The sequence below is a fragment of the Lepisosteus platostomus genome, chromosome 10, assembly GCF_059453375.1.
Source record: "Lepisosteus platostomus isolate fLepPlt1 chromosome 10, fLepPlt1.hap1, whole genome shotgun sequence".
Taxonomy (NCBI): domain Eukaryota; kingdom Metazoa; phylum Chordata; class Actinopteri; order Semionotiformes; family Lepisosteidae; genus Lepisosteus; species Lepisosteus platostomus.
The window spans coordinates 4,540,682-4,552,998 of record NC_142620.1 but is presented as its reverse complement, the minus strand read 5'-3'; the positions used below and the strand labels follow the sequence as shown (position 1 = coordinate 4,552,998).

General features: G+C 35.9%; 1 protein-coding gene and 1 long non-coding RNA gene across 3 annotated transcripts in view; one reads left to right on the top strand and one right to left on the bottom strand.

The window, feature by feature from the left end:
- Positions 1-1,071: 1,071 nt before the first annotated feature.
- ttc6 (tetratricopeptide repeat domain 6) overlaps positions 1,072-12,317 on the bottom strand; it is a 39,070-nt gene continuing 27,824 nt past the window's right edge. For both annotated transcript variants that reach the window (XM_088647597.1, XM_088647598.1), the window contains exons 28-32: positions 9,458-9,668; positions 8,613-8,765; positions 8,254-8,427; positions 6,649-6,874; positions 1,072-2,189 (exon numbers count right to left, since the gene is read on the bottom strand). In XM_088647597.1, coding sequence (XP_088503723.1) covers positions 2,053-2,189; positions 6,649-6,874; positions 8,254-8,427; positions 8,613-8,765; positions 9,458-9,668 — 901 coding nt within the window. In that variant the 3' untranslated portion in view covers positions 1,072-2,052. The remainder of the gene's footprint in view (positions 2,190-6,648; positions 6,875-8,253; positions 8,428-8,612; positions 8,766-9,457; positions 9,669-12,317) is intronic.
- LOC148653073 (uncharacterized) lies at positions 4,735-9,684 on the top strand. Its single transcript, XR_015941588.1, has 3 exons — positions 4,735-5,055; positions 5,905-6,109; positions 9,597-9,684. It is a non-coding gene; the product is annotated as an uncharacterized LOC148653073 (long non-coding RNA).

The following is a 12,317-nucleotide window of genomic DNA, read 5'->3' as shown; positions in this document are numbered from 1 at the left end:
AAATTAAATGTTACTTCTGACTAAGTGGGAAATCAAAAGAAAATGGTTATAATTGAAATCTGACATCCCTAAATTAAATAAGCATGTTTTCTCCAATAAAAACTATTGAAAAGGACACTCCTTCTGACTACATCTAAAGTTGAGTTGCCTCAAAAGACACTGCAACATACAATTGAAAATACTATCTGCTCTAATAGGGAAATAAAACATTTCCAATCACCACCTCGGATATGTTTGCAAAATGCAATTAGATAAACCTGACTGAACAGAGGACACCTAAACTGAATTATTGTGCCACGTACTGTCACAGTGAAATTACCTTATTATTTTAATATTCAACTTGATGGAACTTCCTTTTGTAGCGCTTAAAAAATTGCAAAAAAAGTGGACATTTTTGCAAAGGCAAGATATATCAGGAAGCCTTACAAGCTTTAGTTTCAAAACCATTCTGAACTAATGCATTTCTATTAGAAACAGTGATACCCAAAAGAAGCACAATATACAGTATGGAAAGAAAAGATTTGTTAAATGATGTAAGTGGATTAAAGCACATAAAGCCTCATTATTGGAGAAGTGGTACTAGAATGGTAAAATAGCAAAGAGCTGTGAAAGAACAGATCACCACTGGACCACAGAATTATTGAACTCGGAAACCGAAGGAAAAAAATGTAAAATTGCCACAAAAAATCCGTAAGGTTGCAGAGACCAGACCGAAAACGACAAATCTAGGTGTGTGGGGTGGAGAGATGAAGGGAGAAGATTTCTGGGATGCATAACAATGCCCTAAAAAAAGAATGGTTTGCATAGGAATGTATTGGGACATGCAGAAAAAGAGATCACAGCTGTCGCAAACTCTAAGCTAAATTCACAGAGATACAAGTTGACCCTTGCATGCACGAGGCAATTTCGTTAACAAGATGCACTAGCAAATAGGTCTCTGTATTGAGTCTGTTATGAAAGTTATTCAGGTTCCCTATTTAACAAATTAGCTCCACAATTCAATAGTGAACACACAAAACAAAATTCAGGGTACTGTAATTGAAAAAACGAAGATGAATCTTGCAACATAAGTAAAAGCAAAAAAGATTTTTATGCAAGAAAAATTTCACACATATATACACACAAAAGGGGTTATAACTATTTACCCCTTTTGTTATATTTTTAAGAGGGTAAAAATGCATCCCAGGGAACTTGATGTTTAGTATACTTTAACATTCCTGTGAAGAATGAGTTAATTGCAGGATATGCTTTGCAAAAAAATTAAAAAGTAATAAAGGATATAGGATTTTAGTGTCAACAGTGATAAATAGCAGTATTTAGAATGTCAAATTCCCCTCTGCGATCTCTGCCAGGAAATATAGAATGCAGGTTTGCAGTCCTCATTAAGCATGCAAAAGTCATTATTATGAACTGTTATGCTGCATGGCTGAAACTGAATGCTAACTGAACGAGACACCACACCAGTAAAGTACAGACTCTGGTGTCATATCGCCAATTAGGAAAATTCTCAGCTCCACATAACATTGGTAGCTGCCAAACTAATTGCTATAAAGCATTTAGTAAGGCTTCCATTTTATTTATATTTTAATTCAATTGCACAGTTATGTTCAATGACAATACATCTGCACGTTCTACACATTTTGTTAAAATGACCCCAATTAGATACAGGATGTCCGATAAAATGTCAAAACCTATACCCCATAACTATAAATGGAAAGACGAAAACATTGTAATGACACCCATTTAATCATTTATATCCAGTACAAAAATTGCATAAGATTTCCTTGGTTCTTGGTAGATGTGCATTTGTGTTGTCACATTTTCTATTGTATGTAATACCGCTTGGACATTAATTCTGTGTCTGAATTAACCGGAATTTACTAACCTTTGTACAACATGCATACAGTGCTTTGTATAAAGTGTAGATATCTTTGAGACATGAGAAACATTGTCTAATCACTAAGCAAGAGTTTAAATAGAAAATGCATCATACAAAATGTTATCACAAGGGGCCTCTAAACAGAAAGTCAGAAGTACAATCATGTCCTGTTTTTACACATGCTGGGCGGCTTCCTGGAGTTGAACTGCTGTCTTGTAATCTGCAATGGCTAACTCGGTCAACCCAAGATGCCCTCGGACATCAGCTCGGAGTTTATACACCAGAGCATCACTGGGCTGGAGAAGAAGAGCTGTGTGAAAACACAAGAGAAGAGACGCTTTATCCTTTGTCAAAGTATCACTCCTGCTTTTGAATCTTTGCATAAATTCTAAGCATAAAGAGCATCACCATTTTTCATAATTAAGTATGATTAGAACCTGGCTTTATTAGAATTAATACAAATGATTTTGTATTTAATTGTAAGTAACATTAATCAACATTTCACTTCTGGTGTCTCGGCCTTAGAGGCATTTTAAGCCTTCCACAAAAAAAAATGAAGCTTTTGATTTAAGAAAACATTGATTTTGTGCCCAGTAAGACACATGCATGATTTACATTCCCTCAGAGCTTAAAGTGGTCTGTTATTTTTCATATAGTTGGCTGACACCTTCAACCAAGGTCACTTACATTTGCACCCATTAATACAGCTGGGTATATGACTGAAGGTATTTGCACACCATAAGATGACTTACTCAAGGGTATGGCAACACCACTCCACTTGGGAGTTAAACTAACAACATTCCAGTTATGAGTCCTGATTGTCTCACATTGCTGCCCTTCATTTAAATAATACCCACAGCCGGGAATTAAAATACAAGTAGGGATTTTTTTTAACAAGTTCTACATCTGTTAACACTGGAGAAGAATCGGACACCTCCAAGCCCCACAACTGTAATTCCATTCAAACTGAAATGTGTGGAGTACTGCGATAGACTGGCGTTGCTTGCTGGGAAGGCTCCAGCTTCCCGCGACACTGTGGTATAAAGCGGTTTGGCAGATGACATGACTTAAAACTTGAACAATATACAAGATACATTCTAAAGAGAAATCCTACTAATTGAGCAAACCATTTGTAGGTAAATATAAGACTGTCCTTTATCAATGTGGTAAACAGGACAGGTGAACTCGGGGCCCAATGGAAAATATTGAAAGATTAAAAACAACAAGCAAAATATTTCTCATGGTGTGATTCCCACAAAACTCACTTTTTTCAGATGGAACCTGTGCTACATTCAGTTTACCTTGAAAACTCGAGTTTGACTCTTTTACGTAAGTTGCCTTGAACAAAAAACAGTGGCAAAATAAATTCTTGCTGTATAAACATTGTCACTGATTTTCTTGGGATTCCATGGGAAATAAAAAAACAACCTAAAAGTAAACTAACGTAAACTTAAACTGAGGAACACAAGTGTACAGTTCTCAGCACTGCTAGTGAAATGTGCATCTTCAAAAAAGAACGTTTTTATTTAAATATTTATTTAAATGCTGTCATAATCCACTATCATGCAAAAGATAAACTTATAAAACAGTTAAAGTGTGAAAAAGAATTCAGCATGATCCTATTGCAGATAATTGAATGGCATGAATGAAGAACCACAGATAGAAAGTCTTACAGGTTGTTTTGACATATTCCGTCTTCTTACCTTACATTGGTTAATCAGATCATTGGTTAAAACTGCTGTTTTAATCAAATAACAGAACTGAGGGCGCTATCCGGCAGAACTAAAGTTCACTAAAGGCACATTACAGAGAGCTAGCTGTCGAATCTTATGAAACATTTCCTAACACAGCAGTTTTTATTGTGTGGAATGATGCAGTGGTGGTTGCCAATAGACGGCCATCCCAGCCTGCATCTTTTTGCTATAGTCACATGGAACTTTCTATGGTCACTTTCCAAAGACAGGTTAAGGCAGAATATTTACTAGTTGTCCTTGTCTAGGGTAGTGATGGAGAAATAGACCAAGACATCCTTGATGGCCCTAATGACCTCCTCTTATCTGTGGTCTTTCTGCTGTACCACTTCAATATAAAGGCAGACAGGTTTCAAAGACTGATCCCTGCCTATCTGTCGGTCGGTCTGTCTTTGCTGGTGACTCATTAGTGTTCCTCTACCCAGAACAGAACTAATGTATCATTAACAGACGGACTAACAGACAGGGATCACTCTTTGAAAAACATCTCTGATGATTAATGAGTCATTGGGTGCTGGCAGAAAGGAAGCTCTTCAACAGCACTTTGATCAACAATTTTTTTCATATCATGCTGGTAGCTGTGACAGCCTCATTTCAGTAGTTGCGCAGTCACTATAGTAACCAACAATTTCCTTTTATTCTCTCAAAAAAATAAATACATTTTTTAAAAAGGGATATAAAATGTATATCAACCAAACAGGCTGTGTTGTCGGTTGTTAATGACTATCTTATTTTTGCTAACTTGGCCTCTTCGCTATGTAGTAAGATACCCATGCTAGCAAACAATCTGAAATATATTGTTTGTCAGTTATTAAAAAATTCAGACTGCTTTTTCTGTGGGTTGTACAGTTTTTTTTTAAACGTTGGTTACAGCAAACCAATCATATTTCTGTATTGTCAAACTAACATCTGTCATGTTCTGAATACAAAGCATTTTATATAATATTGGTTCTCCAACCCTGGTCCTGGACAGTCCCACTCCACGTAGTCTTAAAGGATACTCTAAAACATCTGTTTTTAAAGTTAATGAACAATGGGAAGTTATAGATTAATTAAACAAGTTAATAAAAAACAAAATACTCTCCAGCTATTGAGGGTCAGAGTTCCCTGAACTGAACAATCACAAGTTAGACCACTTGTTAAACTGATCACAGCTAAATTGTTGCAAGTCTTTGGAATTTAATAAAACCTGCTGGATTTGGACCAGGGACCAAGACAAAGACAGGGTGGGGATCTGTCAGAGCCACATTTCCCAGAGGGCGATGGGGAATGATCTTCCAACTTCAGTAAACCTGACCAGTTATCTAGGAGGAAAGCAGAGCTCCTATTATGTGTTGATCCGGAGAGCGAAGGAAGAAAGGCAGAGGCTGACTGATGGGACTGATGGAGAGGAATATGGAAAACTGTTGTTGGTTTTTGAAGTTGGTAAGTAGCGTAGTTGCCTAGCTATTATCAGAGATTAGAGCTTGGGGAAAGTACTTTGGAGAAAAAAAATGGAGTTTAAATCTCACTGTAGAAGTAAATAGTGTTTCTGTACCTTACGGCTGGGTATGTCTGTTGCCCAAAGTCCTACTTATAAAAGATCCCTGTTCTGGCACTATGCCCCTGGGGAAGCCACACTCATCTTCTGTAACATCTTGCAATCACAAATCTTTAGACCATTCACTGAACTCACATCATTCTTTCACATAAATAATCGATGGCAATGTACACCATGGCTGTGTTTTCCCAGGGGGGTTGGTATGCTGCAGAATGCAATAGTGCAGAAAAACATGGCGATTTCCTTTAAGAAGGGAACAGTGGAACAGTGAAAGCCAGAGAAAATGCTGTCCAAATTCATACACTAGTTCCTTGATTGTTTGATGTGATTCTTTTTTTCCATTCCACTGGACTTCAAAATCAAAGGGAGGAAGCCCTTTCTTCCTTTTTGATTTTTAAATACTGTAGGGCTACAGTGGAGCTCAAACAATGAAGTAAAAAGTAAACAGTTGCCATTTAACTGATGTTGATACTGATAAATAGGGTTTGCCAGTTATTAAAAATGAATGGATTGAAATAGATAATCATTAAAATATGTGAAAAACAGTACGTATTGATTAGCGATAGACATACCTACTTTTTAGACACATAGCATTACAGGTATTTTAGAAGCTGTCTTCATTTCTGAGACGATTTAAAAAGCTGAGCTGTTTTTTTATAACAAAGTTCTGTATGATTTCTTCTTGCGCCACCAAGTACAAAGAGTTAATCCTTTTTACCTCATGTCTCACACAGCAGCAGCCAAATAAAGAAACGAGTGGACTTTGACTATAAAAATAAAAAATCTTGTCTACAGTTAGAGCTTTAAATGCTGGAAATAACTTGCAACAAGTGACAAGACTTGAAGACTCCTCCAACCCATCCAACTTGGGGGGGCCACTTGTGTGGTAAAAAGTCCCTGAAGGTTCAGCTCCAAATGGAGGTGTCCTGAATGGAATGGGTAGGTTCTTGTTTTTGAAAATGGTGATGTCATACTTCTAAATGTTCATCTAAGACACAGGGTTTTTTAAGTCTGCTTGACACAATTAGCGTAAGAAACAGATTGAAAATGAATTATGCAGCAGCAGCTGTAAGAAAATCACTGGCACATGCGGATGAGGATTGTAATGAAATGTTTCCATTGCATTCGGTAATTCAGTCTGTTTTGTGTAATTCTGTGCTCATTAAAAAAAAAATGGAATCCACTACTATTAGCTTTTAAGCAGATAGACTCCTGCTGTTATTTGGAGGAAAGGTCCCTAATACAGAAAATACCTACCCTTGTTAACAACAATACAGCAATATGAAAAGTTATTTCTTTAATACGAGTGGGCAAGTCAATTTAAAAGCTAATGTTACACATTTCCATTAGCGTGGAATTCTCATCTCAGGCAGGTTCCACAGAGTTTTATAGAAGATGTAATAAAAGAAGGCGAGAGGAGCTTGTGTAAGTTGGAGGCCAGTGTTCCAGTTCTAGTACAGCCAGAAATTAAACTGTACCTTGAGAGAGGTCTTTCTCTGCAGATCTGTATTTCTTCAGAGAGATGTAGAGGTTAGCCCTGTTAAAATATACATGAGCTGAGAAGGGGTTGAGCTTTAAGGCTTCGTCAAAGTCCTTTAGGGCTCCTGACACATTCCGAAGCAGACTCCTTGTGATGGCACGATTGAGGAACGCTGACTCATTACTTGGTTCAAGATCGATCGCCTTTGTATAGTAATCGCTGGCCTGTGAAAAAAATGCTTCAAAATGAGGATGCAAAGAAGATTTTAGATGGTATGTTGATATATTATTTTTCATCCTTTTCTTTCTCATTATTAATCATAGATTTAACAGGATCACAGATTACATTGTGCTTTTCAAGATATTACAGCATTACCATTTTCTCTTATAATGAAATGGAGATGTCAAAATAAGAAAAAGCTACAGGTGACATATATTACATTCACCCTGTATCTAACATGATTTTTGTTTAGAATGGGAACTCAAGCAGACATCAGAAATAGAGACATACAGTAATTACTGAAGACCATGTAGGAAATAAGATGAAACTATTTTCTAATTCAATTTTCTTTTCATATATTTGTGGACAATAATTAATTTATAAAAAATAAAATAATTTATGGAAAAACACCTTTTTTCACATCAAGTATCACAGTATATTTAAGATACTGATGGACTGTCCACAGAGATGCAGTATCTACTGATGTTCTTAAATGGTTTCAGATGTGTAGGGTACTATGAATCTGTTTTAGTAATTAAAAAAGCTTATGCATTATGCAGTACAGACGTATTCTCTTTGATTAGGACCTCAGGGGTTTGGTGCATAATCACTGTCAACTTGTGTTAAAAAGAACACGTTAAGGCAAAAAGTACAGCAAGAAAAAACTGGAAAGGAAATTGCTTTAGATTCATTCACAGATAATTAGGCTGAACTTTAAAATGAAGGTCAATAGCCTTCCCCTTAAAGTCTTTCCGTTGAAACTGTCGAAAGTAGTGAGAACTGGAGGGGAAGGGAAATAAGATATACTGTGCCACATACAACAAACAGTAGCATTAAGTTTAGAAAGGAGGGAGACTGCCAATGCACTTATGAATACAGGAATGTATAAAGCTTTCTTCTAATTTGTATTTTAACCAATAGCCTAGAATAGAACAAAAAGCTTCTTACATGTCACATTACAACACAAAAATCTGAACTTGGACCTGCAATTATAATTACACTCAATCAGAATTTAATTGACAACTTTTAAAGCTAATTCGTTTTTGCATTGTCATAGGAAACAAATATCACAAACTAAATTTCAGGTGAAAATCCAACCAACCTGCAGTAAGAAATTGATTGTTGCAGTGTTAGATAACAGAACTCCATATTTATCTTGAAACACTGACACGTATGATTGTGAAATATAGTGAGATACTAAATAAAATCTTGACCCAGGCTGTCTAAGCTAATGCAGTGCTCCTTAATTAATGTGAACTTTGATCTAAAAATGGTAATATGCTCATATGAAATGTTTACAGATGTAGTTTAATCATATGAACATTCAAAATACCAATGTATTTTTTTTTTTTACTTTTGAAAATAAAACACACCAGGCACTTACCTGTTTAAATTGTCTGTTGTAAAAGTACATGTTTGCAGCATTAAAAAAGGCCAATGCATAATGTGGGTTGATTGAAACTGCATTCTGATAGTCCTTCATGGCATTCATATTGTCTCCCATGAACTGGTGGATGACACCGCGGTTTGTGAGCAACAGCTCAGAAACAGGATTATGCTGTAAAACAGTAAATTCAATTAAATTAAATCTCTAATCAGCTTAGAATTATTTTAACAATTTTACAGCATGCTGGTCCATTGCTGCACAACTTTCGTATAGTAAAATACCAAATCTAGTTTAAAATCGATTTACTTTTCATATGGGATAAAGTTTTGAGTCAGGAAGAGATGCTTAATAAACACCTTCAAAGCCATATTGATGTCCTGAAAAGCCTCATAAGTGTGGCCCATCTGAAGGTTGATGACAGCTCTTCCCTCATGAGCGGCCCAGCAAGCTGGATCGATGTCGGATGCAATTGTGAACTGATTCCAAGCTTTCTTGAAATGCCCAAACACCTGGAAAGAAATTTTATCTTATCACAGCTGGAAAGAAATGCCGTGCTTTAAAGAGTTAACCACTTACCTTTAAGCATCTAGCGTTCACTGAATTGAATATTAATATGATTACTCTTTGCAGTCCCCTACATGAAACAAACAACCCGTATTTTAATCTAACTACGTAATGAAGTTCACCTTGAGAATATAACAAATACTGGTACTGAAACGTCCCTAGGTGTTTTTATATTGTCTTTGACAGATTTACATTCCACATTAATCGACTATTCTCTGTTTTTGTTACTTTTATTAATGTTGCATTGTGCATGGTACAAGAAAGGTAGGCACTAAAGAGTCAGGTCTCATTGGGGCTGCATGCCACAGCTCATTAACTCATAGCACAGCACCCCTTAACATCTGACAAGAGGGCACCCAAGGCCAAGCTTCAGGACAGCTCTCAGGGAACTGATATACTGAACATATTAACACAACACAATTCCTATCCCTTTTGCTTTGGGTTATTCATAATCTATGCCTTTTTAGATTGAAATCTGCCAGCAGATATAGTTATTAAAGGGACTATAAAAATATAAGATTGTCTAACCTCCACCTCAAAATTCAAAGACATTAAAGTTGCTTTATAGCACCGCTATTTTGCTCTTTAAACACACAAGGGTTTATGATTATTTTTTTTTTTGTTCAGATGGTTTCACCTGGAAGTTATATCCCAGGTTGATTCTAGCTTTGGTGCACAGAGGGTTTAAATGCAGTGCTGTGAGGAAATCTCTTTGTGCTTGCTTGCTTGCCGCCTCATGGCCATAGTCCATGTATACATTCCCTCGTCCCACACAGGCATCCAAGAAGAAGGGGCTCAGCGTCATCGCCTGGGTAAAGGCAGCAGCAGCTTCCTCCAGATGTCCAAGTCTGAAGAATAAAGAAGTACAACTGTTAAACCTCTGGGTTTTAGATAAGACAGGGTAAATGACTACATTTAAAAGAATTATATAGAAATATATGAACAGATACTATTTTGGCATTAAGTGAGGCATATGTTTATAAAGGTTTTTAAAGCGAAATTGTCAGACTACCATTTGTGTGCAATTTCATTTCGGGGGCCTTATTTTCATATAGGGTAGAATAAAGGAAAAATTCCAACTGGAATTATATGTAAGAAGTGCTTTCTAATTTTACACATAGGATACTTGAAAGTAAAAAAGCATGGGGAAATATTGAGCCTTTTTATAATTTGTGTGGAATCTTAATTGCATAGGCTCATAATACAATAATACAAACAGACACTATTGGCATGACATTACACCAATAAGTATTCCCAAAGAAGAGAACAATAATACAGAGTAGAAGCAGCATGCATAATATACTGCAGTGCAATACAATAAAGGGTACAGAAGGGTGTAATACATTACTATATAGCATAGTACTACAGTACATAGTACAATACAGTGCAATACTGTATAGTAACATTGTCAAAACAGCAATAATTGAATTGCACCACTTTCCAATTTTATGGGATATACTATTTGAACAAAAGTGAGGGCTTAGAATCAAGGAGTCCCAGGTTCTCTCTCAGTTGCCCCCCTCCTCTGAATCTGTAGTATAACTGTAGTAAAAGCCCATCATATAACAAATCTACTCCATGTATTGTTTCTCTAATACGCCCTGCCACCACTATCTTTTTTATTACCATTAGATACTTTCCAGCAACAAGACATCCAATTGCCTCAGGCTGCTCAGATATGCTAGTGCATCACTAATGAACACAGAACGAGCAGAGTAAATTAAAAATTAATTACTGAAAGAAAGAAAGGAAGAATATGCACATGCACAGAATGTTTCATTGTCCAAACTGAGGTTTTAAGTATTAAGAACTAATAGTATCTCCTGACACAGTGTTCTTGTCCTTGTCCAAGTCCTTGCTTGGGTAATTTTCACATTCAATACAAAACATGTCCCAGTCCATAAGGCAAGGTACAGTACAAGGGTATTCCAGTATTCTTTTACAGATCCCCTCTCGGGCTACAATATCAAATTAATAGAAAATGATTGATTTGCTTTAAACATGTTTTTCATTCCAGAATGATGATTTTATAAATTAATCTTTTAAAACCATAGAACTAAGGACTTAGGACTTTGGACTTAGCACAGCCGTTATACCCTTGAGCAAGGTCCTTATACCCAGCTGCATTAATGGGTACAAATGTAAATAACTTTGGATAAAAGTGTCATCTAAATCAATTTCAACAAATTTGTGAGACTTCACACTGAAAACAAGATATAATGTTTTTTATCTTTTTACTACCGGAAAAACCTGTTCTGCTGGTAGCAAGATATAAAACATAGTTTGGGGGGAAAAAAATGTTTACCATAGACAAATACTATATTTCTGATCATGGATAAAAATGTTTACATCATTGTATTTCTCTCTATATATCTAAAGAATAATTAAAGTGGACATTCCCTGTGGACCACACAGAAAGGTGAATAAAAATGCCTTTTGCACTTGAAAGTGATCGTAAATTGCTGTTTCCTTATTCAATACTGGCAACAGTGTGACATGAGTGAAGGGTCTGTGTGATGGTATACCACCCTTTGGGATTCCAAAAATAACAGCTCGGTCAAGCACAATAAAATTCAGTCTTCAGCACTCTGAAATTACAGAGTTGGGTGTTAATAAGGTCTATAAAATGACAAAACAGCTGAGAGAGCAGGGTTAATTCATCTGGTCCAAACAACAGTGAATATAATTGTTTTCCTGTTTTGTATCCCTTGAAAATGATATTTTTGTGTGCACTGGGAATAAAAAATCAATATCTGAATTAATGACCAGATCTTTTTTTGTACCTTAAGGAAAAAAAAACAGAATGGCCTTTTTAAGTGTAAGCATATGTCAATGAGTCAACATTTAGGTCAAATTCAATCGTTTTTTAATAAACCAAACAGAAAATTACATTGAATTGTTCAACATATTTGCTAGCATTGTATAGATATATACTGTATGTATATAATTCAACACATGTAAAGTTTCACATTAAAACTTTGTGTCTAGTGAGCATGCACACCATTAATCTTTCAGCTCATGAAAAGATTTTTTTTAAATGGAACAAGGTAATTAAAATGATCAATCATCAATTTCTAGGGTCAGTGAATGTTCAATTTTTCCCTGACGCTTAAATTCACGTCTCTAGGGCACGTCTTGGAGTGAAAATTTATTCTGTGAAAGTAATGCTTGAATGGCAGAAATTATCCAGGCCTACCGATGTGGTTCTTTTTGAATCAATAAGCAATGCTAAACCTCTCAAGGCAGAGAAAAATTGCAAACTGAAGAATGAGAAAACACACAGGAGGAGACTGAGGTCTTCTTGGTTACTGAGCACTGGTTCAGAATCCAGTGATTCTTTATGTCTATAATACAAACAAAATAACTACTGTATGGAGAAACAATATATTCCTTTATATGATCCATTAGATTATTAATGTTACACAAATCAAAATCAGAACCTATTTTCCAATAACTGCATGAAAAATGTCTTTCACAGAAATGCCTTTTTGTGTGTA